This window comes from Neofelis nebulosa, chromosome 3 (assembly GCF_028018385.1).
Source record: "Neofelis nebulosa isolate mNeoNeb1 chromosome 3, mNeoNeb1.pri, whole genome shotgun sequence".
Lineage (NCBI taxonomy): Eukaryota > Metazoa > Chordata > Mammalia > Carnivora > Felidae > Neofelis > Neofelis nebulosa.
In genome coordinates, this window is record NC_080784.1 from 177,156,030 (window position 1) to 177,171,167 (window position 15,138).

At 36.0% G+C, this 15,138-nt stretch overlaps 1 protein-coding gene across 3 annotated transcripts in view; it reads left to right on the forward strand.

The window, feature by feature from the left end:
• The window catches only part of ARAP2 (ArfGAP with RhoGAP domain, ankyrin repeat and PH domain 2), a 199,470-nt gene that overhangs the window by 142,878 nt on the left and 41,454 nt on the right, over positions 1-15,138 (forward strand). For all 3 annotated transcript variants that reach the window (XM_058722887.1, XM_058722888.1, XM_058722886.1), the window contains exons 25-27: positions 2,028-2,102; positions 4,876-4,993; positions 13,966-14,094. In XM_058722887.1, the coding sequence (XP_058578870.1) occupies positions 2,028-2,102; positions 4,876-4,993; positions 13,966-14,094 (322 nt within the window). The remainder of the gene's footprint in view (positions 1-2,027; positions 2,103-4,875; positions 4,994-13,965; positions 14,095-15,138) is intronic.

The following is a 15,138-nucleotide window of genomic DNA, read 5'->3' on the forward strand; positions in this document are numbered from 1 at the left end:
TCTGAAATTGACTATTTTCTAAATCTTCTTTTGCTTTCCTCAGTTGCATTATATTGGATTTGTGTGTTCAGGGTGCACTGCCGTTTTCCAGGGTACCTTTCCTTGTTTGATGAGCATTCACTGAACTTTCTTAAAATTGGTATTTAATCTTCTTCTAATCACTTAGGAGTTGTAGTGGATTCTGGATACAAATGTAAATAATATAAATGGGTCGAGTATCTTCTGTTTATAGATCTACTCAGAGAATGAAGCAAATGCTTCCTTACTAGGAACTACTATTAGGAGCTTATTAGGAGCTACTATTCCATAAGAAGGAGAGGAGAAAGGGCTGCCATCCCAGTGCCCGAGATCCCTGAGTGCTAGCACTATGACAGTACTTACCTACGAAAGCATCGCCTCCATTTTGACCCTAAGTAATTAATGTAGCCTGTAAAACTAAGAAATCTGGCTCACTATCAGTTAGTTCTCCTGAATGACTGTTTTTTTTTTTGGGGGGGGGTGGTGGCAAGGGGGGTAGTCTCAGTCATGAAATAAAGAGTTGTGTGAGCCCAAGGTATAATCTTTGGCAGCATTACCTATGTTGTAATAAGATAAAACATGAGTGTCCTTCTGCATTTTTATCTTTTATATTCATATTGCAATAATGAAATGAGTCTTGGCTGCTTTTTAATTAAGTATACGTAAGTAGAAGAAAAGAATTGTCTATAAAATAGTAGTAATTGGACAGGAAAAGTAGAATGCTTTGGAAAAACCTGTTCTTTTGCTTGTGTTTTTCTCTAATCCATTCAAAACTCTGCTCTGGTGTGTTTTTCTGACAGGCTCCATGTCTTATCCCTGTTTGAATTTCTTAGCTATTCTTGTTTTAGCTTCACTCTGTGAGTTCTTTGTGTTTGCGTTTTTAATTTTTAAAATGTGTCCTTCCTGGAGAGTTGTTTATGCAAACACAGTGAAAAGTAGAAATGTCAACTGTATCTTTTCTTTCCTAGAATTTTTGTGTATCATCAAAAATGAGTAAGAAAAATTGGAAATAAGCTTTTCTAAGTCTGTAATGCCAGAGTAATTAAAAACACTTCTTCAAAGTACATTTTTTAGATGTTTTCTTTACTATTTTTTTCATCAGATTTTATTCTTAGGCAAATTTAACTTCAGAATGATAGTTTCTCCATTATGACCATTTTTTAAATTGTGAGATATTATTTCTAAGTGGTTATATAACTTAAGGCAATTTCTGAAAAAAGCTGCTCAAGATATTTTTCATAGATTGGTTTAAATTCTGTGTTAATTATACTTTTCCTCATTATACTGATGATCTACATGGTGGTATCTTACGGTTTTTATTTTGTTAAGGAGTGTCTCTTCTTCACTTAATATGCCTCCTGGTCTATAATAGTGACCCAAATAATGTAACACTTAATGCTTGGCTGAAAGTAATTAAAATAAAAACCTCTCCTTATTATCTATCTTATTCTTTCACTTCAATTTTTTTTTCTTTGCTAACTATACTTACTCTTTTTGTAGTTGTAATATAGCTCCAACCTAACTTATCCTCAAATTTCAATTTTTGTGCATTATCGCTTTGAAAATCTAGCAATGCCTATTTTCTCTTTTAATTATGGGTATTTACCCACCCTGTAGATTAGAGCACAATTACATATGGATCCTTTTCATTCCTCATTTTGTTTCTCCTATTAACATACATGGTGATGGCTCTTACAGCGTATGTTGTTGAAAGTCCACATATTCCCGTTACAGACAGGTTTGTTATTTTAGTAAGAATATAAGAGTATTTCAGGACACTAAATTCTTAATTAAGAGATGAAGAAATTGCCCTGTGATTATATCCTTTGTGTAGATTCCTTTTTCTTAGTCAACCACATCTGGAAGATGAGAATTATTGTACTATTAACAGGCTCATTTCATTATTATGAAATATTTCGAAAAAGGACTAGGACTTTCTGTCTTAAGTGTCAGAAGTATGTTCTCAGAACATACCTGTATTTACTCTCTTCACATCTGCCCTTTCCTAGGTTTCCCAGGCTGGAGATTTGTTAATTGAAGTGTATGTAGAAAAGAAAGAACCCGACTGCAGCATTATAATTCGGGTGAGTCCTAAAGATGGATGTAAAGGGTACTTCTGGAAATCGCAAGTATTAATACACATTAATTTATGTACCTTGAATTTTCCATCGTCTCTTGTATTTTATTTCGCCTGTCCAGTTCAAACCATGATTGATTGCCACGATTGACTTTTTATTCCAATATTCTCCAGGAATTCCATAACTTAAGTATTTGGAAAGAGAAAATCTTAATGCACTTTAGATTATGGTTACGATATTCTATAGGTTCTAAAAAAATAACTTGAGCTCAAATAGCTGCCCCTCCCTTTCCTAGCTTCTTAACATCAGGCAAATTAACTTACTCTGTCTGAGCCCCAATCATCTCACGTATAAAATGAGGAAAAATTAGAGTATTTACATAGTATCATTGATGTGAGTACTCAGTAAGATACTGGGTGTAAAACACTTGGTGAATTGCCTGGCACAAATAATACTACTATTGGCACTTAATAATTACTACTAGTCCTATATTATTTTATTATTTATTAATAGTCTTCTACTCTTGTATCCTAGACTTTCTGTCTCCAATTTACTTGAATATTGGATAACTCTTTTATGAGAATATGAATCATTTTTTTTCTTTCTTTCTTTTTTTTTTTTTTTCCTGAATTAAAAGTATCCCTCTCGTGCTACCATAATTCAGTACTTAGTCTGCCTTAGGGGGAGGGTAACAGTGATAATTCAGATTCCTACTTAGTAAGACTACATTCTATGTTTGAAGAAGACATTTTGCCATCTAAAGTCCAATATTTAAACACAATGTTATGTATTTCTGGGCTTCAGTTTTGTTAGATGCATTGTAATTATTAATTTATATTTTTTAACAATTACATATTGTGTCTCTGTGGCACTGGTTAACTCACTTAGAACATGGAGTGAACTGCTACAGTAATAAGTTTTGTTCCAAAGAGGCAGGCCACTCCTTGGCCACATCAGATTTCCTATGTTGATCGTGGCATGTTGATCATAGGGGACACGAGGAAGAAATACAGAGAATCAACACGAGTCCATCACTCATGCTAGAGGAGGTGTTCAGAGCACATGACTTAGCTCCACTTACACACCCACTGTTTAGTAGCTCATTTTAACACAAGTTATTATAATTGAGCAAAATTCTTATTTTAAGTAAATGCACGTAAAGGACTATATAGTTTCACCTATAAGAACTCCAAATTCTCTCTAAAAACATAGCAAAAACTATGTAAAAATAATCATTAACATATGTTTCATGCTTAAGACTTTAGAAGACTATTCAGTTATATTTATTTCAGTTGGTTGTTACCTAAGTCCCAGGAAGCAGGTGAAACAGGAAATGTCTCAAGTTTACATGAATGCAAACTGGAAGTTAAAAGTGTTAAGGCCAGAATACATACCTTGGTCATCAGATTCCTAACCTGATGCTCATCATACTGATTTCTATGTTCCTTAGAGTAATAATTTGCAAAGTGTACCGTGTGCAGTTCTAGGAGCTCCCTGTCCTTGGGAGCCCTCTGGGACAAGGAATGGAGTTCAGTTTTCCACTCCCATGTCTACCTGAGGCACTCCCTGCCTCTCTTGCGGTTTGGTTTCTCAGTAATTTATTATTTTAAGAGAGGGTTATGCTTCTTAAAAAAATGTCAGAGCCATTCAGATGAGCAGCATTATTGAAATGATTCATCTGATGTTTCTACTACAGTTTTCCACTTTGCCCAGATAGTGAGATTTTTTTTTTCTTTCAAGATTATGTTTCATTGGGCTGTTTAAAAGGTAGTGGACTTCATTTTATCATTAATACATTCCAAAGAAAGTACTAAATTCCACAAAGTCCAGAAAATAGACTGTATGAGTTACCTGTAATGGAAGGTGTTCTGTGCTACTTACATATGTGCGATATGCTCAAGATGGGTCATGGACAGGAGAAATGGTAACGAGCACGTTCCTGTTGGAAGAACTTTTAAAATAGGTGCATACTTCGACTGAAAATGTGCAAACGAGGTTGCAGTCGCAGTATCCTAATGTTTAAAACATCTTCTCTTTGTGTACGGTTACAACTAAATTCAAATTGAAGAAAGCCAGCTTGCTTTTGTCCAGTGTGCATTTAAGATTGGCAAAAACAAAAACACGAAGAAACAAATCGAAAATCCCAAAAGTCCCTGAAGAAGACAGCATGCTTATGCCATGGCCTCAGGCTTTGGGACTCTTGTAGAGCTGGCCTCTGCCCTGCAGTCCTGGCTCTAGCATGCTTTGGGACCCCACCATCTGTCACTTGGCATAGTGGGGCCCACCACAAACCACTAAGACCCTGGGGCTTTTTGGCATGGTAGACAGCAGTCGATTGTGTATAATTCAGGGCCCAGACTGAATCAACCAAACCACTTTGAACTCATGAATATAAAACTGATGAGTGAAATTTTTTACTCCTAGAATGCTGTTGGATTCACTGTCTAGTGAAAGATCTTCTGTGTATGATTAGGTACATTTTCTTTTTCCCTAATTGCTCACTGAGAAAAAAACAGATTTTCCCAGATTATGTCTATATTGTAAGATGTTCATGTGCTCACATTAAAATGTATTCTATTTTATGGAGAAGATCTGAATATGCTGTTTTTTGTTTGCTTGCGTATTTTCTTCTGTGTGCTTAGAGAAGCTAAGTAAACATACTAAGGGAGAAACTTAAAGAGTGTCGTAAGTTGGTGGATGGGGTGACCACTATTGGCTCTGTCATATAGCTATTTCTGTGTCTGATGTACATTCTGAAGAAATTTTGCTTCTCTTACAGATCTCTCCTGTGATGGAAGCAGAGGAATTAACTAATGATATATTAGCAATAAAAAATATAATTCCTGTGAAAGGTGATATCTGGGCCACATTTGAAGTCATTGAAAATGAAGAGCTAGGTAAGTGATTTTCATGATAGGATTCTTAAATTCCTTATAGTATGAAGAAGTACTATTTTTGTGCCAAGCAATTATGAACATTTTGTGTTTTTTAAAGGTTAACTTCTCATTTTTCATTCCCTTCTACCTCCGTGCATGTGTTCTATGTCATTGCCACTTGAGTTTGCCCTCCTGTGATTTTACTCATCTAAAGGATTATTTTATTGACTATGGAAATATAATGCAAAGCATTAGACATCCATGTTGCTACTTTAAGAAATAGGCCTTTGTTTGTAAAGACAAGCAATTTTATTTGCAACTATTCTAATTTTTTTAATGTTAAATAAACATAAATAAAATAAATAAGTTTTGAGAGAGAGAGAAAGAGAGGGCAAGCAGAGGAGGGGCAAAGAGAGAGGGAGACACAGAAAGGGAAGCAGGCTCCAGGCTCTGAACTGCCAGCACAGAGCCCGGCACAGGGCTTGAACCCATGAACTGTGAGATCATGACCTGAGCCGAAGTCCAGCGCTTAATCGACTGAGCCACCCAGGCACCCCTGATTTATAACTATTCTGAATGGCACTATCACTATCCATCTCATTTCCTATACACTGCTCTTTTAACAAAAACAATGTTGATTAAAAGATTATTTCTTATTAAAGAAAAAACTTTTTTAAGCTAGTGGCAGCTTATTTTTTGTTTTTTTGTTTCTTCTTTTCATCTTAGTGGAGTAGATCAGATATTTTATCATCTTTTATCTCAGACATGGAAGGGTAGAGATTTTAAAACACCTTGACTATCCCAGTAGTCAGATGCTGAATAAGCTTTACATTCTAATGACACCATTTGGTTTTAAAGACCTCTAGGAAAAAAAAAAAAAAAGATGCAGAATGTCTTTGTCCCTTGACCATCTGTCTAGCTGCTACCTACTAAGGTGTTGGGACCCTTTCAAGTATAGCTGTCAAACTGCCAAAAGTAAAATCTTGCCACCTGCAAGCTCAAGATAAAAATTAAAATTCAACATTGAAATACCCTATCGTGTATTAGTAGGAGTGTTGTAATCAATGTTCAAATAAAATGGGATGTCAACTATTTTGTCTCTCATTAGTCTCCATATTTTCATATCGTTGTTTTTATCATGCATAATTCTTTAAAAATCTAAATCCTACTAAAGAGGTAATAAAAAAGTAATTTTTAGATATTAATTGTCAAGATTCAGTGACTCCCATGCTTTGGTGTTGGTTCATGCTGTGTCTCCATATTTGGTCTCTCCCATTTACAGAAAGTGGTTTAGCAGATGACCACTGTGACCCCCAGCTTCTAAGCCCAGTTGATTTGCTTCAGGCTTTACCTGTCCTCTCCACAGGGTTTATAACTAAGGACTATTCCCATTCCTTTTGAGGGTCTTTCACTCTGTATTTGATACTACCTGGATTGTCCTTCTTTCTCTCTACTCCTTTTATTTCATTTGTCAAATTTCCTTTGTCCACTAAGTGGTAGCTTTTTGCTGACCCAATCTCCTTTGCCATCTTTTTTCATCATATATGTTCTTGATAGATAATCTCTTCCATTCTTGGTCCTTGCCTAACCAGGGTAGGCTGCTATTTCCCAAATGCATCTTTACTCTCCCCCTTCTGGGCAACCAGTTTACCTCCTTTAAAACCCATACTAAGGGTTCCATTGCACTTTGTGTCTCTTGAGGAGAGCTCCTTGGAAGGAAGGAGGAACTTTCTTTTTTCTGTCTCTAGTGTCTGGCATAATGCCTTACACATAGTTGCCATACAGTTAAAATCTAAATAAGTAAAGCACAGTTTTTCATTACTATATGGTATATAGGTGGTACAGTCTTTCGATTTTTTTGTTGTTTAATTGTAAGGAAAGGGTTAGGTTACTAGCTTCATTGTAATTGTAAGTAAAGGATAACTCTCGTATTACTGCCAAAGTTATCTTTCTAAATCACAAATAGGATCATATTGTTCCACTGTTTTAAAACCCTTTCATTAGGTGCTTATTGCCTGTCCTTCAAGATCCAGTTTAGATGGTCCTTCTTCCGTGATGATGTTTAAATAAACATAGTTCCCACTGAGCTTTTTCTGATTATTTGATTATCGATCCATAATACTGCATATTATCTGACTTGTAGAATAGTATCGTGTATCTGCCTCTGCCCCAGAATATTAGTTTTTCAGGACGTTTGCCATTATTTTTTAGACCTTTCTATCTGTCACTACCTCTAGTGTAGTGCAGTGATATAGAATGGACCCTAAAAATATCTTATTAACTGAAGTGGAATAAAAAATATATGCATTCGGAACTTGAGTGATTCAGACTGTTGCTCTTTGGATTAGATGTATCCAAGTAGAAGGTACATGAAAAGTAATTCCTGTTTAGAGACTAGGAATCACTAGGAGATTTCAAGGCCCTGCTTAGCTCTTAGACAGCTGATTGTTTCCCAAGTGCTTCTATTTCTGTTGAATTTATGAGGACATTTGCAGCAAAATAATGAATCATGGATTTGGGGATAGACATCCTCTCCCACTGCCCTATTCTCTCAAGGACTGATTTAAAGCATATCCCAGTGTCACATCATTGGAGCTCTATGCCTTTGGGCATTGGTCCTCCTGACTGAGAAGAGCAAGCAGAATGAGTGAAGACAGGAAGTAATTATAGCTAGAAGAGAGGTTGCAGTATATCTGGCAACGTTGTTACTAGATTTTATGTTGGGAAATGAAAGGCTGCTTACTCTGAAAATGGCTGGTTATTAACTTGCATATGACAATTAGTACTTCACAAATTGTAAGATTAGAGTGAGTGGGGTTTTTTGTTTTGTTTTTGTTTTGTTGTTGTTGTCTTTTGGTTTCTTTCTAACTCAAAAAAATAGTTATCTTGGGGTTCCTGGGTGACTCAGTTGGTTAAACGTCCAACCCTAGGTTTCAGTTCAGGTCACGATCTCATGGTTTCGTGAGTTCAAGCCCCACATCCGGCTCTGTCCTGACAGTGCAGAAGTCTGCTTAGGATTCTTTCTCTTCCTCTCTCTCTGCTCCTCCCCCACTCATGCTGTCTCTGTCTCTCTCAAATAAATAAACTTTAAAATAATAATAAAAAGAGGTGCCTGAGTGGCTCAGTCTGATGAGCGTCCGACTTCAGCTCAGGTCATGATCTCATAGCTCATGAGTTCGAGCCCCATGTCAGGCTCTGTGCTGACAGCTCAGAGCCTGGAGCCTGCTTCGGATTCTGTGTCTCCCTCTCTCTCTGCCCCTAACCCACTTGCATTCTGTCTCTCTCAAAAATAAATAAACATTAAAAAAATTTAATAATAAAAAAGTTATCTTGATGAAAATATAAAAACACATATGGGATAATCAAAGGAATACCCCGTGTACACCAAGAAAGAATACATTTGATGGAGTTAAGAATTCACATTTGGCATGGTTTTAATATCTGGTCAACTCTTTAAGTAGAATTCTCCAGAAGAGAAAGCTAAGATCGTTTTTACTGCCTCTAAGGGAGCAGTGCTAGGGGAGCAGCAGAGGGGCCAGTGATTGTGCTGGCTTTACTGAAGCAGATGGAACCTGTGTGTTCCACCTGACCTGCTGAAGTGTTAAAAGCTTTATTTCTAGTAGCATGCAGGGAAGATAAAGTAAAATATAAAAAGAAGCTAAAAGTGAAGGCGTTGGTAGTCACAAGATTGTAGTTGATAGGAAGAATGACAGTAGAGAATTGCTGCTTTTTCAAATGTAATTATAAATCCCCCAAGTAACCAAAAATAGTCTGAGAGATAGAGAGGTAGAGGGGTAAGTGAACCATAAGTGCTGGATTTTGTTTTAGGTGTCACTAAATTTTCTACCCTATCATATCCAATGCCCCTTTTATAATAAGTATTTTGTAACGTTTCCTTTACTCTTCCGAGATACTCTATTATATTTAGTTTTTTTAAAAAATAATACCCTAGTTATATAAAAATAAGAGGAAAATATGTTATATAAATGCTCAGAAACCCCTATATGGTTGAGGATAATGAAAATAGATTCTTAAACCTATAAATGGAATTGCCATGGGTATGACAAGTACTAAAGCAGACTGATAGAAGCATGTCAATTTGTGACTCATATATCATTAGCATCACTGCTGTCATTGGTGAAATTGTGTCCTAGTCCATTCAGGCTGCCATAGTGGAATTCCATAGATGGGAGCTTATAAATAGTAGAAATTATTTTTCACAGTTCTGGAGGCTGGGAAGTTTCACAAGATCAGGGTGCCAGTAGATTCAGTGTCTGGTGATGGCGTGTTTTCAGCTTCATAGAGGGCTGTCTTTTCCCTGTGTTCCCACATGATGGAAGGGAGCTCTTTGGGGTCTCTTTTACAAGGGCACTAATCACATGCATGAGTGCTCTGCATTCAAGACCTCTCTGAAAGGCCCCACCCCCTAATACCATCACATTGGGGATTAGGTATCACCATATGAATTTGAGAAGGACAAACATTCAGACCATAGCAAATGGTGGGCAACTTTTATTTTGCTTATATGGTAGTCAGATTGATGGAAAAATATGACCTATTAAAACCATATAAATACTTTAAGAATATGTATGTAAAGCTGACTTAAATTCTAGGCTCAGCTAATTTCTGAGTTGGTTTCCCCTCTAAGTAAAGGTCTGGTGGGACATTTGAAATTTGTACTGGGTAGAGAAACAGTCATTCTTGTCTTATTCATTGAAAGATGCTAAGTAACCTTCATCCACTGCTGCCAGTCATTAAGACAAGCTGAAACCTACCCTGGGAGAGGGTACCACCTTCATCCAGAGCTCATCTTCTGAAGTATGCTCTTATCTTAATGCTTCAACTTCAGACGGAAAGGCCTTCACATGCTGGAAGAGGAGGAAGAAGAAAAAAAAAAAAAAAACACCCAAGGGGCCTCATTTAAGTGGGCTTCTTCACTGAGCGGTTCAGGTTTTTTGAAGCAGTTGCTTTCTCTGAAGGAGTATCAGAACATTTTCTTGTTTCTTCCTCATAGTTACTGTGATATGGAAGATCTGTTCATTTTTTCATCAGGATTCTTTCCAGCCCTTCTTCTGACGACACAGAAATGCTTTCACCCTCTGATTGTGTGGACAGGACTGAGAAAACTTGCATAGCTCTTAGTTTGGCGCTAAGAATTTAACTATTGGGATAATCATGATTGTTTGAGGAAACAGACATGTCTGTGTCATTACTGCCCAAAATTTAAGGACAACACCTGTTAATTACAGTGGAAATTAGATAGCTCTCTCTCTTTTTAACAAGGCAGACCAGGTTTATTCTGTGACATGATTTTAAGATATGGAAAATGAGGGGCGCCTGGTTATGAGGTGTTCGGTCGGTTAAGCATCTGACTCTTGATGTTGGCTCAGGTCAATATTTCACAATTTGTTAGTTCGAGCCCCACACTGGGGCATTGTGCTGACAGTGTGGAGCCTGCTTGAGATTCTCTCTGTCTCCAACTCTCTCTGTTCCTCCCCCCACTCGTGCTCTCAACTCTTTCTCTTTCTCAAAAAAAAAAAAAAAAATTTTAAAAAGATAATGATAATGTGATTTATGTAACTAAATAATCTCCTCCATAACCTTTTCTTCTCAAATAACTATACTGAGTTCTCAGCAATTTTTATGCTATAGATAGTAAGCAACTGAGTTATTTATTTCTAGTAATGCCCTAATGCCAGATGATGTACATACCATATAATCTATCATGACAGATGGCTGCAAATGGAACTGTAAATAAAAACTTGTTTATTGGTAGGAATTTATATTCTAGCAACGTTTGATGTCTCAATTTCCCCTGCCTATTATCTCTTAAGGTGGATTTTAATGCCATTTTATAAACATAGCATTGGTTGTCTAATAAATACGTAACCTTTTCATCCCATGTTTCAGCTCTGTTTTTATGCAGGAACTTGGATATTCAGGATTTTCACTGTCCTAAAGCATGTCATAATATGATACTGATGTGAAAAACATACTTAGCAAATTTTTTTGCAAATCTGTATTTCTGTATCTGTGGTGTCAGTTATACTGTGATTGTAACATCACTCAGAACGGTTAGAGCTACCACTGTAGTATCTATCTACTTATAATAGGGACCCTCTTTAATGCAAATGTTCTAATACTTGGAAGTTTCATTACCAATTTAATTTGATAATAAAGAAGAGTGAGATTTTATTTTAATGCAGATACTGTTTTCCAGTTGGGAATGTAATTCTTACCTCTAAGCCGACTGTGGGCTCATCAGTTTCCTTAAGTGCAGGGTGTTGAAAGTCTCTTGGTATTATTTCCTTACCATCTTGTCACCAAGGATAGGAAAGTGAAGAGGGAAGTATGAATTGACATTGTTTTTTTACTTATGTTTGGTCCTCAGAAAAATCTTGGTGAGTTGATACTTTTTTCTCCAAATTACATGTAAGAAAATAATTATGTGAGAGTTCACATACTTGCCCAAAATAAAACTTAAGTTGGTGTTTAAAAATACTGGGTTTTAAAGTCAGGAGGATATGAGGTTCACATCTTTGCTCTTCTCTTGAACCAGCTCTTTGGCCTTAGGCAAGTCATCCCTCTAATCCTTGTTTTTCTTTATATGTAAAATATGAATGATACCTAATGAAGAGTGCTGTGAGGATTAAAAGTGATAACCTGTGTATCTGGTATGTATTGTCTGATACATGGTTATTCCAGAAATGACAACTGTTAATGGTATCAGTACCATCCCAGAGATTGCAAGTAGTGGAACCAAGAATTACATACATTATGCCAAATGTAAAGAGAGTACTTATTCTATAGTTTTTTTTAAGAAATATAGTTAATTCTAATTATAACCTCCATTAATAGAAGACAACCATTAATGGATTAATCAACAATTGAATTTATAACTTTGACAATTTATAGGAAGTTATGACCTTTGTCAAAACTTTTAGAAAATTACTTGAAGAAAAATGGGACTGACAGAGCATAGAAGATTTTGCTGACTTTGAAATTTGGCAGAATTTTGTCTGCTGATTCATTACCAAATATTTTCTGTTAATTATAGTCCACCATAGAAACGTCTAGTAAGGGGGCGCCTGGGTGGTTCAGTTTAGCGTCCGACTTCAGCTCAGGTCATGATCTCACTGTTGGTGCGTTCAAGTCCCGCGTCGGGCTCTGTTCTGACAGCTGAGCCTGGAGCCTGCTGTGGATCCTGTGTCTTACCTCTCACTGCCCGCCCCCCACTCATACGCTGTCTCTCTCTCTCTCTCAAAAATAAACATTAAAAAAAAAAAGAAATGTCTGTTAAGTACTTAGCAGTCTGCTGTGTACTAAGGGGTATATATATGTACACAAAAGGTAGATTTGTCTTTAAAATGTATGGCCTAGTTGCTTTTTTTTTTTTTTTTTAATTGCCATTGTCATAATGAGTAGGCTTGCTCTAATAAATACTGAATAGTAAAGCAAAAATCTGGTTCTTTACAATGACAGCAGAAAAATTTGTTTTTTTTTTTTTTCTTCTGTGGACTGGGGATTATTGATACATTCTGGAATGCTGAGGTCACAGCAGGGGGAGAGGAGTATTAAGGAGATGTGATATATTTGGTCTTTTTACTTATGATTGTATCACCAATTAAAATATCATGGTTCCTATGTGAGTATGATGCTCTTGACATGCTCTTTGTTTGTCATTAGTGTTTTTACTTTAATTGAAGGTGAAAAGCCAGAATGCTGTGCTCTTTGTATTTAGGAGGGGATGAAAGGGTTGAATTGACTTATATTCGACTGTGACCCTGAGAAAGCTGCATCAGCATGTTTACGCTAGAGCTGATGCTCTTGCTATTTCAATTGTGCCATTTTCAGGGTACTGTGAAAAGGTTTGAATTTGTTTTATTCCAGCCTGTGTTTGGTTCTAACATTTTATTAACTGATTGTCATATTTTGATCTGGAAAGAAAATTTACTATAAAGCTTTGATTGTGATTCTAAGACCAGTTTGTTGTTGTTGTTGTTGTTTGTTTTTTTTTTTTAACTCTGTGCTAAGAATTTGTAACACATTTAAAAGTATGATTGCCTAAAACAAAACATATGAATGAGTATTTATCAAGGAGAAATGTTTAAGATGTCATTAACTTCTTGCTTTTGGCCTGTTGTATCAACAGTTAATACATAATATTGCCACATAATATCTCACTAATAGATATAAATGACGTAGTAGTATTTTGATTATTTTCATCTGTTCTCTGTTGAAGGCATATTTTTTAAAAAAAGATTTATTTACTTTTGATAGAGCAAGAGCAGGGGAGGGGCAGAGAGAGAGGGAGACAGAGGATTCCCCAGTGGGCTCTGTGCTGACAGCAGAGAGTCCTTGCTGGGGCTTGAACCCATGAACCATGAGATCATGACTTGAGCCAAAGTCAGACGCCTAACTGACTGAGCCATCCAGGTGCCTCTTAGGCATATTTTATAATTTCATATTAATTGACTATGATAGTATCAGCTATAAATTGTTCACTGGTATTGATCAGATATTATAACATGCTAATGTCAGGATAAACAAAGGTTATTACTTACTACTGAGCAAAATTAACTTTGCTAGTCCTTTTACAATTAATTACATGCATATTCGTATAGCTTTCCAAAAGCAAGTCAGAATATTATCTGAATTAAAAACAGAGGAAGAAACTGATTTCTCTTAGAAAAGGATAGCATTATTTCTGAGATTTTATCTAGAGGATAGCACCTCTGAATTTTTTTTTAATAGCTGGGTAACAAATGTCCCCGCATAGATTCATTTATACAGTAAATTTCATCATATGTTTAATGGTGTTCTAGGTGTTAGGGTCTCTTGTATGTAGCCCTAGCATTATTATTGTGTAACATAAGATATGGTCATATTTTTTTGTTGCATATACATCTTTCTTAAAGGATTTTTTTTTAATGTATAAAAGCTGATAACTTACTATTTTTTTCAGTTTAATTCAGTATTATTTTTTTTTGCAGAACGCCCACTTCACTACACAGAAAATGTGTTGGAACAGGTGCTTCGGTGGAGTTCACTAGCTGAACCTGGCTCTGCTTATCTTGTGGTGAAGAGATTCTTAACCATTGACACAGTCAATCACTATAATGGTAGGTGTTATTTCACCTTGCAACTACAATAGAAAATTCAAGTGGCTAAAGGATAATTATTATGGCTCAAGGATTATTTGATAATGTAAAAAAATGAGAAGCTGCATACAAAATCTACTTGACACAGTATTGTAGAATAGGAAGAAGAATATAGAGACAGAGTACCACATGCCCAAGTCAAATTTTCCTGGAAAGTAGCACACTGCTAATACTGGCTAATTTGATGTCCCAAGTTAAGGTTTTGGGAAGGAGTGGTTTATATTTTTTTAAAAGGACTTTTTTTTTGCAACACTTTTGTGTCTTTCTAATTTTTAAATAGATGGTGACTCTTCTTCCTGAATTATGTTCCCATTTGAAAGTTCTCTGGGCATTCAAGTGCAAGTTATACAAACTCTGAGACTGAGTATTTGTAATTCTCACTTATTTTGGGGGTGGCACTGGGGGAAAGAAAAGGAAGTACAAAATGATATGCTCCCAATAAGGATACTTGCCATCCATCTGGGAGAAGACACGTACACACGTGAGGTAGAAAAAGTTAGCACAAGGCAAACACGCAGGACAGTCTCTGAACCTTTGTGAGGTATCAGAAAACTTTTATTTTGAAACTGATTCATCTGTTATATTGTCATCAGCTGACAAATTAGAAAAAGATTTACTGCCGGCACTGTACATAAACCAACTCCGAAATCATTTAAGTTTTAGAAGATAAACTTTACTACAACTTTTATGATTGATATTAATAGTAGCTGTTACTATTTATTAATCACATATTATTAATCAAGCTCTGTACCTACTAAAGCTCATTTAAATTTCTTTAAACTTCCCAAATTGTGATTTAAATTTTCCAAATGGGGAAACAGAAGTACAGAAAAATGAAGTAATTTGCCCCAGATCAGACAGTTACTAAATATTGGATTTGAGAACAGATTGGTCTGTGGTCTAATTTTATATATATGTACAGCTCTTACATGCTGGAAACCTTCTTAGAAGGATTTCAGGATTTCCAGCTAATGGCCATAGATCTGTAAGTGCTTAATTGTACCA